At 43.4% G+C, this 14,306-nt stretch overlaps 1 protein-coding gene across 1 annotated transcript in view; it reads left to right on the top strand.

The window, feature by feature from the left end:
- Positions 1-14,306, top strand: part of LOC118502689 (cell wall protein AWA1) — a 115,107-nt gene that overhangs the window by 1,825 nt on the left and 98,976 nt on the right. Inside the window, exon 2 of the mRNA XM_036035203.1 lies at positions 7,802-8,090. Coding sequence (XP_035891096.1) covers positions 8,002-8,090 — 89 coding nt within the window. The 5' untranslated portion in view covers positions 7,802-8,001. The remainder of the gene's footprint in view (positions 1-7,801; positions 8,091-14,306) is intronic.

Consider the following 14,306-nt stretch of genomic DNA (forward strand, 5'->3'; position numbering starts at 1 on the left):
TGAGACCAAATATCTCACACGCGGAACAAAAGACTTCAATGAGCGGTATACGTAAAACAAGCGACGAACTCTCCTTCAGCAGCTGTGAGCCTTGATGCCCGTCGTTCAGTATGCTGTTTTTTGGGACACAATCTGACTGCCTATGCAAAACAATACCTCTAGCCTTTGTGTATGTGTGTGTGTCTGTATGTGTGCGTGTATGTGGAATAGGTGAGTTAATTAATTTGAGTGGCTTTTTTTGCGATTGGATTTGGATCATGGATGGATACTAAGATGGATGGAAACAGCTCCAATTAGAGCTGCCGTTTTGCACGTTGGTGATGAAAAGCATGGCAGAAATGGGGGGGAGAATAAAATCATTGTGAACTTTAGCCACTGCTGACATCATTTACCGATCAAAACGGTCGCCAAAAGCCGGGATGTGCGTGCAAGATTCGCGTGTGTTTAAAGTGATTCTTTTTGCATATTTTTGGGATCTCGAAGGACTCGCCAGCTTCCTAGACACCTTCACACATAGTCACATAGTTCGCATTGCGCCATTCCGAGGAGCAACATGCTGCAACATGATGGAATTCTTCCAATAGTCACACACGCGCGTGCCTCGTTCCACACGAAAAGGGCAGCAGGGATAAGAAATATACAAAAAAAAGCAACGCGTAAAGCTACTAACGCAACATGACTCTCCGATGCATTGTTGCTATCAGTGACTGTAGTGAGTGGCTGCTGCGGCGACCCATGCGATGCAGTCAAGCTCTCGAACTACAAGACACAACCGCACGGTTCGTATCAGCTATCATCGGTATTAGCATCAAGATAGGGACAACTTGCTCGGGTACTGTACGCCGGTTCGCTATTCGAACACGGTGGATAGACACGGTTGATGAAGCTTAACGCTAGAAAGAAGTTGCAGCGGGCAAAATGGGAACTCGATTGGTTACGATTCGATAAGCTTCCTGCTGTGACCCGATTATCTACAAGGCCCATCATTCGACTGGGTACGATGCATAAGCGACCTTTGCAGCTTGGTTATGTTATGTTTGTTTGAGAGTAGATAATTGTTGGAAAATTTATTTTTACTCATAAAAATTATTATTTTCCTGCCATCCAAATATGATAGTTGTATCAAAACTTCCTCTTATGATGTTCTCCACCTCATTGTGATAACCTTCACCCCACCATGAAGAAGTAATAATCGTACAAACAAAACTCGGCAGTAAAGACCGCTCTCACCAGTAGCGAGGGCGCTACGATCGATTGGACCTTTTATAACTGCGACAAGCAAATCGAACCAAAGCCCCCCTTTCACTGCAAGCTCTTTGACCCTTTCTTGCGGAGGGTGATGGTGGTGGTGGTGGATCGGTGGCAAAAACATGTAACGAAACGGGAGCACCACAATCGACAGACAAACGAAAAATAAAATCTTTCAAAAAATTCGTTCCCCGATTGTACCAGGCGGGCGCGACAAGTATCAAGCGATCGGAAAGAATCGATGTTGATGCCCACCATCTCATGGAATCCTGCAGCCTGTGGAAGGCAACAAAAGCCAGGCAAACAGACGGCATTCGCATAAGGAACCGGATCCCCGATCCCTGTAGGTAAGGATAAGAAGCACACGCGCACCCGATCGTACCACATTGTGCCTTCTTCACGATATCTCGATCCCGGGGAGCATCACCGGACCTTCCTGCCCCCCCCCGCGGAGCACAAATCGATCCTTGTCGGAGAACAATGTCTTGTTCAAGATTTCTATATTGTCAACATAATATTTGAAAATTGTGTCCGCCCCGGTCGGTAAATGTTTCGCTCGCGGCCGTATCGGGGCGTGAGATATTAAGATTCGGCGAGGACATCGGGTGGGGGGGGAGGGCGACAAGTCGAAAGGGAGTTATCGTTTGCCATCGTTTGAACATGGTTTTGATGGTTTTTCGCTATTTTATTCCGAATCGCGCTTTTGCGCCCACTTTCGCCCATCTGCGCGACGGTGGCTGGAATGTCGCCAAACAATTCGGCGCCCGATCGGTTCGATGCAGACACATACCGTGCGAGATGTGTGTGTGTGTTTTGTGGTGGTGCAGGCAGTTTTATTTTTATTGCGCTTGTCTTAATTTCTCGATGTGTACGGGAGCTGCTCGGAGGAGTAGAGCCAGTGCAATTTCCAGCTCTTTCTCTGGACCGAATCTCACACACAAAGAAGCTCGTTGCTGGTGAGAGTTATGCATTCAAAGCTAGCTTCCCGCCACCGAGATGATTTTTTTTTTGGGTGGGGTGGTCTGAAAATCGCGGAGCTCGGTGGAAGAAAAAGGAAAATACAGGAAAAGCTGCATGTTTACTGTGCCGCACCGGGAATGGTTTTGGAACGACAGAGGGACAGAAGGGGAGAGAGAGAGCGATGAGGGACAGAAATTTATTTTATTGAAATGGGAGACCGCGAATGATTTCTTTTGTTCTGCACAATCGGTAATATTTCAAGTGTAGGCAGAGCATCGAGAAATCAAACAAACAACATAAAACCTTCCGTGCTTTTTGTTGTTGGTTTGTTGTTGGTTTGTTTCTGTGTGCCGTCTGCTGGCTGCTGGGTGGCATTGTGCGGTGGGTGAATTGTAATGCTGCTGCTGCTTTTTTTGTGAGTTGCGCAGTGTCGCCATACCGGTGGGTGATTTGCTGAACAGTAATCCTTGTTTTGTTTTCAATTGGCTGGCAGAGAGAGAGAGAGAGAGAGAGAGAGAGAGAAAGAGAGGGAGAACCAAGTACGTTGCTTAGGTTTGCTTTATTTATGTTGTTGAGCTTGAAATGCTTTATTGGCGTAAAGCTTCCGTTTAGTACTGTCTCTAGCATAAATAATACGAGCTCAAATCGAAATCTAGCTTGATTGGTGTGCGCTCACAATATCCGGTACGGTGCGATATGGGGCGCATCGACGGTTACAGTTACAGCTTTGAGTGCAAGATTGTAATATAAAACCTTTATTGCTGCTCTGCATTGTATGATTTATACGATATTTTCGTCGCCTGTTCTTTTCATTACTAAAGAGTGCTTCTGTGTGGGCTTTTTTTATTCTAGCATCACCATTTGTTCCTCGAATGTCTTTTTTGCTTACTTTTTTGTAACAAACATAAAGAAATAATGTGTTATTATTGCCCTTGTACGGGTAGCATGGTACCTTGGCGCCTGGCGAGATGCAAAGTAATCGGATTTCACTGTGAATGGCCGAATTTTTGTTATAGGCATTCATCTAAAGTGTACTGCTCATGAAAATTTTTTGCTATCTTATTTGTGGCTGGGAGACATTTTTTTCTCCTGACATTCGATAGCGCTTATCCGGGATAGGCTCGGGATTGAACGCCCGTTGGGAGCTTCAAAATATCCCTTTGAATTCCTTCTCATATCTACAAATATTTTAATTTTTAAACTAGTGTAAACAGTTTTAAAAGAGGAATCAAATCAACTGCCAAAGGGTCTGATTAAATTAGTGTTAAACTACAGGAGGAATTAAGGGGTTGGGAATGTGCTTTTGAAACACTTGAAACCCGTACGATAATATATATTGAATAAACTATATTGTTCTTCTGGTGAGTCCAGAATCTTACTGATATAAAAGGAAGTATTGTAAGGAAGCTGGTATTTGCTTCGCCATCATCATATCCTTGACGAGAACTTAGCTAACGAACTTGATTCTTAACTCATGTTGTTCATAGACTTGCTAAGATGAGTCTACGATGAGGCCCTAGAAAACTCAATTATATTCAAACAATAATCAACCTTTTTGTTTCGGGAGATTGTCAAAGATAATTAATTTTACAAAATTTTGGGTTGATCAGCCTTTTTTTCTTGAGAAACGGCCTGGTAACATTACATTCGGTGACTCTGGTGCATGGCGCTTATCTTTCCACCGGCAAGATTTTGAATCTCATTCGGACCATTTCCCTGTCGGTAAAGACAAAATATAGTTTGAGAGAAGTATAGTCAATAGAGTCCAGTATGCTAGATATGGTCGGCCAAGACTTGTGGAGGCAGTAGGGCCTAAATACTATTGGAATGATACGTACGTAAGGATTTTTTTTTATTCATAAGGAACGGCCTGGCCGTATTGCTGTACGTAAGGATTATTATTTTAATTTTAAGGCTCGTCGAACTAAATAAAACAAAATTTTAAACAACTGTTGTATGCGAATAACATTTTCTCTCGCTGTAAACTTTTGAGTTTAGCTTCTTGTTTGTGACAAGAAAAAATCTTATAAGACACACTGGTGGTATTAGTTTTATATTACTTGCTACGCTTAATTTAAAGATCGGGAACGCTTGGGTTGGAATCCTGGATTTCGAGAGGGCCTACGTACCTTTTTTGATTATTTAACAACTGTAAACCACAAAAAGCCAAGATAAAACGAACTCAGAAGTCTAACCCTAAGCCATAAATAACAGAAAGACCATGTATGGTAGGTCTTCAAACATCGTAAGATGGCCTCTATCAAATAGAGAAAAATGTAAGGTCATTTCTCATATAGTTACTAAGAAGAAACTTCTTAGTTGTATAGCTCGTTTCAAGTCAAATTTTCAAATTTTGCGACTCAAACGCAATTGACCGCATTTTCTGAGTGAGGATTTTTCTATACTTATTGTACGGTCTAGTCGTACTGTTTTTGATTAATTTTCAGATAATGCTCACTTCACTTGAGTTTGGAGATATTTACCTCTCCGAACCATGAAAGGATATCTTATCACGGGAATACTCGGTTGACAAATACGGAATGAAATTTTAAGTTGAATTAGGCACTAAGCTGGATATTCTTACTCAGTGTGGAGTACTCTAGCAATGTCTCGCAAAGAAGAACTGTTTCCGATACACAGGTTAAGATCAATCGACTCTAACTGTTATTGTTTATTATGAGAGCTGGATTCTAGAAAAAAATATGTACTTCCTAGCGAAGCAAAAAACTAACCAAGCACGATCATCTGCAACTCTCCAATGCTGCCTTAGAAAAATGATAACGAATCGTCAGCCACCTATGAACGCTAGTTCACGAAAAACGTAACCGTAGAAGCGGTAGCATTTTTAATAGCTGCAAATCGTTACCCTTTTCTGGCACGGCACCACATATGCGACACGTTGCGGCTTCTCGCCATTTGTTTCTACTGTGTGGGAACCAACCGGTGTGGTGAGAAGTTTTATGACGATCTCCGTGGTTTTGTTTGGCGTCTGTGGTGGGACGATAACACGGCCATGCGCGGCCATGAGTAGGCATGAGTTCTTGGTCACGCGGATGTCACGATAAGCACCATTCCATTCGATGGCTTCCGAACGATCGTTTCGGTTTTGTTTATTAGTAGCCTTTTTTTTTGCTTCTTTTTCTAACAAACATCAGTAGCGGTTGTGGAATGTTCATTTCAAATGGATAATGGCCTCGGGAATGAATTTCCGGGTTTGAATGCATGGGTGTTAAAGGTGGAAACAATATGGAATATGTTTCTATGAGGAGTTCTCTAAGAACTTTTAAGGATCAGGCAAGCGTCAGCTAAAATTTCTTAGTTAAAAAAATCACAAATTCACTTTAAACAAAACAGTTCTATCACAAAGTCAATCCCTTGTAGGATAAAACAGCCAGTTACCTATGCTAAACGGCCGGTTTCTGAACGATAGGAGTCATCCGGCGACCAATTAATCATCGGCAGCCCTATCATATGCTTGTCTTTCTAACACAGACCCCACAGAGTGGTGACCAGTGTACAAATCTCTCACCTTGATTAGTGACTTTGTATTCAAAACCTTTTATATTCCAACCCACGAGCCTTCCAACCCCAAGATACCCACCATCCGATACTCGACAACCAAAATTAAAATGTAACCTATTTGTCACGAGGCAAATGGGGGAAAAATGAGTCCACATAGCACAGGCAGGCAGTGGCATTCGGTAGTGCGTCGCTTGATTTCCCGTTGACACCCCCGAACAACTATTGTCAACTGGCGTCGTGGAGAGACACTGGAGCGACACAAGACACGAGTAACCTTTTCTTCTCGACATGCTACCCGCATGTTTTCATGATGCGCTTGTTTTTGCTCGGCTCGTTACAAACCTATGGCTTCAAATCTGGACCAGTGATAGGGGGCCGTCCGTTGAGTTGAGTGATTCTTTAGGGGTCTCGGTCTCGGCTGCTGAGCGGGAAAAATAGTGAACTTTATTTTAACATGACGCTTGTTTACTTTTTGCGACATGCGATTCGCTGTGTCTGCATGGGTTCCGTTTTTCCGAGGTTTTGTGGCCTGTACTCATTTGCATTCGTATGTATCATTTTGGCCCTTTTTTTCGTGTAGGGCACGGGTTTTAACATGGAAAGCGTTCAATTACAAGATGCTATTCGGTGAGGGCGAAAAAAAGGAAAACATTGGAAGAGTTTCCATGCTTGTTGAGGAATTATTGTAGAGTTAGCTTACTAGGCTCATTATAAGAAGATCCGTAATATACCTAACAAGACAAACTAATATAATTTTTCCTTTTTGAAGTCAAAATTTAGAGTTAAGAGCCACAAGAGCTTTATTCACTATTTCTCCAACCTAAATCATCGAGAAGCCAATTTTCTACACGATCCCTAAACATTGCTCTCACAATCGTAAAGGTGGCTCCATTACCCGGTACACATTTACAAGCAGGCAGAACAAAAACACGCCACAAACAACCAGCAAAACAAACAGGCTCGTAAAAATGGATCATTCAAACAGCGATACCAATCGAACACCAATCGTTCAGAGAGCGAACGGGAGAAAAGCCTTCTTTAGAGCTCAATTTTCCCACCCGCATCTCGCTAGTGCCCACAACACGCTCATTTGTAGGTCAAAAAGCTTAGAGGCCGCATCTGCATCACCTTCCTGCATTCGACCGCCGTTCCACCCCCGAAAGGTTGTCATTTACACGCGCTCTCGGGCAGGGGCAGGGGACAACAGAACAGGGAAGAAGAGAGCAAAAAAGAAAACCCTCGAAGCCCCATTTCCTTGCATCTCCTCGTGGCCAAACGAGGTTTTCGGTAAAATTTATCGATCCCATTCCGGGCGAACAGTAGACAGCCTGACAACCCGCACAACGCATTTGCTGACACTAACAAGATCGTTTCCATGTCGCGACCGTTGTCGGATTGGTGCCCGGGTACGGTACACGCGGGGCGCTGTCGCTGTTTTCTAGTCGCTTTGTTTGTTTTGGGAACTTTGCGAAACCGTTTCATTTCGCCAGTCAGCCCTGTTCCGGACGGCCGTGGGATGCATCTCTTTACACCGTGAAGATGGTAGCCGCCCGGTGGCCGACCGGTGGACCTTTTCCTTTAATGACATCACTTTGTTACGACAACGCCTTCCCGTGTGCGTGTGTGCAGGGCGAAGATGGCGACGGTGGACGCTAACATGGACACCCTGCGTGCCTGTGGTACGGAGCGCAATTGGATGGCCCGATTGGGGCCTGGGGGAGTCCATGACGCCAGTACTACACGCAGTTTCCCGGCCGAAGATGTCATTTATTTTGCGCTACCACCTGGGGAGGAAACCCCATCAAGGCTGGACAAGTCCTGGAGCGGTCGAGAATCTCGTACTGATTGTGGAGTGTTGGGTACCGTTGGGCACCCGGGTAAGTGGATGAAAAAGTGTGTGAAAATATATTGAAGATACCAGAAAATGTGTTTGAGACATTGAAATTAAATTGTTACTTTGGTATTAAGAAAAGTAGACTAATATGTCCAGTTTTACTGTAAGGTCCATGAAGAAAATCTACATTTTGATATAAGCGTTATCTATTTTTATCTTTTTTTTCCTCGCCAACAGAATACGTAAAATAAATGATATAGAAAAAATTGAGCCTGGCGTAGCTGATGTGAAAACTGATTAAAAAGTGGTCTAGCTCCCTAGTTTGTGATAGCTTGTGAGAAAAAGTGATAAATAAATTGATTCCGTGCTTCAAAAAACAAATCTCAACGATGTGTGTGCGTACCACCGGGATTGTGTCGAATTGTGAGTGCGAGTGAATGATTTCGTTGCAAAGCTTCACCAGTGAACCAGTCTTACTTCTTCGCAAGCATCGCCAAATACAAATCGTCAACAAAATGTTTACCAGGTGAGTGATTTTACAATTCAACGCAGCGCTGTACTATTAAATCCCGCTTTCAATCCACCAACTAGTGAATTTAAACAGCTATCAAGCACAAACCGGGTACGAAAGATGCGCAGCAAGCGACGAACCCCTCACAATCGTCCAGCTCGAAAATTCTTTCCAGCTCATTCATCGATATTGCGATAAATATTTATGGTTTCATCGGGGAACATTGTTTTAATTAGTAATCTACAACATCATCGCTGCAGCGGGTTTGGTTTGGAATTCGCATGGTTTTCGCCTACTCTTCCCTCCTGACAGACGCCACACAAATGGAGCCATTTAATTTGCCATTCGATCGGTACGTGATCGTGATGCGTAAGAAAAGCAAAAAGAAACCCCAAAACAAAATAAACGATCCACTCGGCCGATGTACTCCGCCAGCGAAACGCCAGGAACAGAAGCATGCAAATTAACATTCTCCAAACATAAGCGCCTCGTATAACATTTTGGGCCGTTTCACCTACCCGGTCGCTGGTCGGGGTGTGGTGGAGTTTTAGGGTCAAGAATCATCCCTAGAATATATGCTGTGTTGGTTGGGTCGCCTTTTTCCCTGTCTTTCCTGTTTTTTTCGAGTGGATATTTGGTTCTGCTTCATTTCAACAATTGGTCGATCCTTAAATGAGTCTTACACGCGCCACATGTGCGTTCCGGAATTTCAGTCCGCCGATCAGAAGGAAAGAACAAGGTACCAGCGGTACGATGTGCGAGTGAATATGAACCAGTCTCGGCACCGTGTTGTTCGTGGGTATTCATTATAGCTGTTTGGCGTGTGGCATCAATTATAAAACGACCGCCCAAGAGTGTGATCAAACGCTACAAATTGAAAGCAAACTGTCTTACCTTAACGTTACGAGTCATAAATCGTGCTAAATGTATGAATTTAAAGTTATTAAAATGTCATTCCTTAAAGAAACTAGACATTTTCTAGCTTTTTGGCTGGTGGTTAATCCCTTTCAAACACTTCATAAAAGCCATCGGTAGGATAAATTCCCTTGCGCGCACACGAACAGCCGGAGCTAGCGACGTGTGATGGGATTAAGAAAACATTAAGAAAAAATCCCGAAAACCGCTAGACCTCCACTTAATGTGTGAACAATGGCTAGGTTAATCAAATTTAAGAGCCCACTTTGAAAGCTCATCTGACCGGCGGTGAACACCCAGCCGAAGCGAGCGCGTGTCTGTAGGAAGGTAATTAATTTTATAGGCTTCTGTAAATGTGATGTGGTCCGTTTTAACCCATTCTTGCTGTGGGATCAACCTAGGTGGTAAGTTGTGACCTAGCAAAGGATTAATTCGTCACACACACACACGTGCGTGCATCGTCCGGCTAACGAATGATCGCTGAAAATCAACAGACAACAGTTGATATTGATTTCGGGTAGTACGCAAGCACCTTTGAGTTCCGATCATTCGATGGACCATTTTATGGGGTGATTCGTTGGGTTTAATGTGTGAGCGCTCGAGCTGGTTTGATGGGAAGAATGGTAAAGCAATGGTTCTGGCGGGTGACACTTGTAACCACTCAGGAAGTCATTTAACGGTTGTCGCTAGAGATTTGGAGCGATTTTTTGATGGAAAATGAATCGTTAAGGTAATGATTATTGCAAATGAGAAGCAAATGGAGCAACGTTCTTTGTAAGGTTAATTTGTGTTATCGTAACTCATCGCATTGGGGTGCCGATAGAATACTTTATGCTTAATTTAATTGAGTTTATGGAGTGGCATTAAAATGGCAAATAATAATACAACGTTCTTAATTATGATAGATCTATTTTAGTCTCTGAAGACTTTGATGAGAAATTGCTTACCACTTCTACTAGAATGTTTAAGGATTTGGTTGCAACGCAACAGATAGCAAACGTGCGACGATAACTTACCAATGTGTAGGCCTTTGCTGCAACAATCCTCGATACCACTAAGCTCTGGTGCTGTCGCTTGCCAATCCAATATTCATTCATTCATTCCAATATCCAATAATAATGAAAGGCCTCAAAGGACTTCAGGACGTGACCAGCCCACAGGAGCCTGGCGAGTATGCGATGCACGATGGTCAGATCATCGTACAGTTCGTAGAGCACGTCATTGTATCGACTCTTTCATTGTCCTTCCAAACAAACAAAAACCCTTCTAAGCATCTTCCTCTTGTCGCGATCACCAGTTTTGGACAGAGTTCATGTCTCAGATGCGTAAGTGAGTTCTGGGACAATTAATGTTTTATAGAGTCTCAGCTTTGTCCGTCACAACAAGTATTTAGAGTGGAGAAGTTTCCTCAGGCTGTAGTATGACCAGTTGGTAGTCAGCACTCTTGCGCGTAACCCAACATCTTTATTGCAGGTAAAGTCTTGTACGACTTGAAAGGTTCAGTCACCTATCTAATCACAACTGATTTATACAGTTTTATTCGATCTGACAGTTGATGCTTACAATGCAATTGTTCATCTACTGACCTGCTACTGCCGGTTCGTCGGTAATCGCCCTCACTCTTTATTTTAATAACAAAGGAGAACAGTTGAAGTTTATCGAACTAATGTTCTTCCTTCAGATCATTCATTCAGAAGAGAATTTTCCTTCCGAGATTGCTGGAGACATTGAGATCTGGGATGGAGAGTCTCTCGATTCTCATACATAGTCGGTTAAAAGATGTTGGATATTCGGAAAAAAATATTCCTCACTAGCCTGTTGGAGACTTTGAAGCCTTATCTTGGGTGGGCAATCATTCAAAGCGAGTACAGAAAACTGAAAATTAGTTTTGGAGCTAGAAGTAAGTCGAAACTTCAGGATCAATAACTCTGATGGCTGGCAAGGACGGCTTTATTTACACGCCGATGGATTTATCTTTTACAATATGCCGATGGATTGAGTTGTTTTTTCTCTGAACAATTTTCTGCACTTGCTTCAATTAGCTGGATGCTAGAGCTCGAAGTTTATATCATATTTTGCTCGGAAGCTCTTTAATTCCTTGTTGCTATGGGCTGTCTAAACTACTAGATTCACCATAGATTATAAAGACCGCTTAGATTATAGATTATTATAAATTAACATAAATGATAGATTATAAAGACTTAAAGGCATTCTTGATATACTATTAAACTGTGTGATTAAACAGACGGTTCAATGGTCGTGGTTCTAGTAGTCATGGTCTTCGTACGGCAGGACCCGGTGTTGAATCCTGTCTTGACAGTCTTCCCGTACAAAGAATACCCGTATAAAACTACAGGTAAAATCAATTCAGTGAAGCAAAAATGGCAATCAAAGTCCTCTCGAGGTTCCAGAGCCTGCCTAATTCCTTTTGGCTTTACAAAAAAATAAATTTCCACAAATAAGTTTTATCTCGCACAAAGGCTTAAACATGTGTTTACTTAAAAAAAAAACAAACAAACATGTATAATTACAAAAAAAATCTCCTTTGATACCCATATGAATATACAAACATAACAAAGGTCTCCAACCAACAGGATATTTTGAGCGAAAGGCCACGATTTGGCAAAATCTTTCGAAACATCCTCCTCGTCCAATGCACCGCAATGTGCCGCGTAAAGTTGTTAATGTACTAGATACGTTATCTCGATTCCCATTTAATACATTATGTACGACAGACAGACGGCGCTCACCCTAAGCGCGTGATTTATAGTGCACCGCCAGCTATAAAGCTTCCCGAAAGCGATCGTTCAACCAAAACAGTTGTGTGCCATGCGGTATATTTCATTTCGTAGGGGCTTTTGTTGTTGTGTTGCCACTTTCAAACTTTTGGTAGATTTTCGCGCGCTCTCTCTCGCTCTCAGATCTCTTTTTTGGGGATTGTTCCGGGCGCCTCCGACAATTTCGCTGACGTTTAAATGGCGCTAGCTGCCTGTGGCGTGTGTTACGTTCGCAGCCAGGTAGCCTCTCCCATTTCCCATACAGACCTCCGATGTTGGGTCCCGGAGAGTTGGAGGCAACAGTGTCTATTGTACGCATGGGCGCAATTAGTTTGCGTTACAGTTCTATCAATCAAAGCAAGCCGGGAGCCACGCACCAGAAGCAAGTCACGGGAGTGTGTTGTTTAAAAAGCTTTTAAGTGATCGCAAGTGTACTGACTACTGACCTGCCTATCGGTTTGGCGTTTGATATTCACGCCAAAAGAAAACGGAAAAAAGCTTTTAAAATGGACTCTAAAAATAGCCCATTGATCGCGACGGACGGGTAACGAAAGCATAATGTCATAATGTGAGGCAACAGCACCCCCGAACTGTTCGACGATTTTGACATGTTCTCCACTTCTGGTACGGTCCCCGGGTCGGGATGAAGTTCGATATTGGAGCAGGGTCAGCGCAGGCTCAGCTCGGTGGAAGCCACCACAGGTGGCACTATATTTTGATCCGCTGTTGATCCCCTGCAAGGCTACTAAGCTCTATTCGATTAGACAGTTTGGTGAGGTCTTCTCGATGGGAGCCACATACAGAGAAAGCTATCCCCGGCCTGTCACTGGCCTTCCTATCTTTAGCTCTGTGCCACCATTGAGCTCCAGCCTTCAGAGCGCAGAAATCATCAAGACTTGACGGACAATCAAGGTGGCTCTTTTGTGTGATGTATGCAAGCGTTACCGCCAGCGAGAAGGCAACTTAGCAAGCTCTGAGCTCGCCGAAAGGGTATTGGAGCATCGATTAAAACGAATCCATTTCACAGATTGTCAAAGCGCTGTTCGGTTCGTTGTGTAAGCCACTTGGAAGAACTGGATGCTCACCCCGAACCAACTCACTGTGTGTGTGTGTGTGTGTGTTGTCGACCAAGTCTATTCGCTTCAGTTATTCTACGCGAAGACTTTCTCTTCATCTCCACATTCTCTATGCACATCAGCCCTAGTTCTGGGGTCATGTTTCTACTGGGCTGGCTTAGCTTTTCTTTGCCGTCGCCTATTCCTCTGCTGCCTCACTGCCCGCTCAACCAAGGTAGCAAGTGGAATTAACCTCAGTGATCGATAAGTCACACATCGATTCTAATTGTGCGGGCAACCCGGTCGCGAGCTGCCCACCATGCCTGCGCACACGTTGTCTGCACACCGGACTGCTTTGGCCGATCCGGACCGGATTTGGATGAGTGCACCAGGTGTGAAGTGGACGCGCAAACACGCCGAACTAAGCCGGGTAGCCAGCCGGGTGATTAGCCTCCAGACCAGGCTGACAAACTGTATCGTGTGGGGCGATGTATATCTGAGCCGACTGGTCTCTTTGTGTATGCGTGTGTGTGTACACATTCAAAGTGTACTAGTTCTGTCGATTTATGTTTTACCGACTTCCCGTTCCTCAGAGCCGATCATCATCATCTTCCGCTAGGTCGATGATCATGAACTTGCATCTGTAACTGTGTGAAGATGAAGACGAGGTCAGGGCAAAGATTGAGACAGTCGGAACAAGGTGCCGAAAAAAAAAACACTGGGAGGTGTTTTTTTTGCGTCCCGCGCGAAGGACGTATAGGCTGGCGCGAGTCAGGTTCTAATTTGTGTGAAAAGTATGTCCACCGAAACAATAACAACCAAAAAACATGGAGAGCGTCGTTTAGCTGTGATTAAGGAAGTAGGAAAAGCAATCTTGTGCAGTGATTTTGGATTTGGTAATGTTACTGCTATAGTTTAAGTACTGAAGGTGGATGTTCCATTACCATGAATATTCCCTATCGTTTTAATTATGTTCAAAAATATTAAGCAGCTACGTATAAAAAGTACATAAGGTTTACTAATACTTAAAGTTATAGGACGAATCCTGAACTGTATGGAACGTTGGTAGCTCCAGTACTCTCATACACATCTGAGATATAGACTATGTCCTAAGCTGCATTTAACAGGAAGATACTCAGAATGATTTTTGAAACACAGTGGAAAAACTGCTCCTAAAACTAGTTGTTTAAAATCTTTTTGATAACTTCACTGTTGTGTTAAGAATTTGTCTCGCCTGGCTTCAGTAAACTGTTTGTGTATTGAGAATGGATAGATAGCTTCAAATTGCGAAGAAGTGCCGGCTATGAATACATCCTCCAGAAAGGCAGGACTTATTTAATCGAAAATCGATCCCAGAAGATCTTGCACATAACTCCAGGAGCATCCAGACACAGCCCCAGGCTAGCGAAAAACCCATTAGTAACTGCGCAGCCAAAAACGAGTCAATCATTATTCTATCACCATCACCCTCTGAAGGATCTAAC

Source organism: Anopheles stephensi, chromosome 2, assembly GCF_013141755.1.
Source record: "Anopheles stephensi strain Indian chromosome 2, UCI_ANSTEP_V1.0, whole genome shotgun sequence".
NCBI classification, from domain to species: Eukaryota; Metazoa; Arthropoda; class Insecta; order Diptera; family Culicidae; genus Anopheles; species Anopheles stephensi.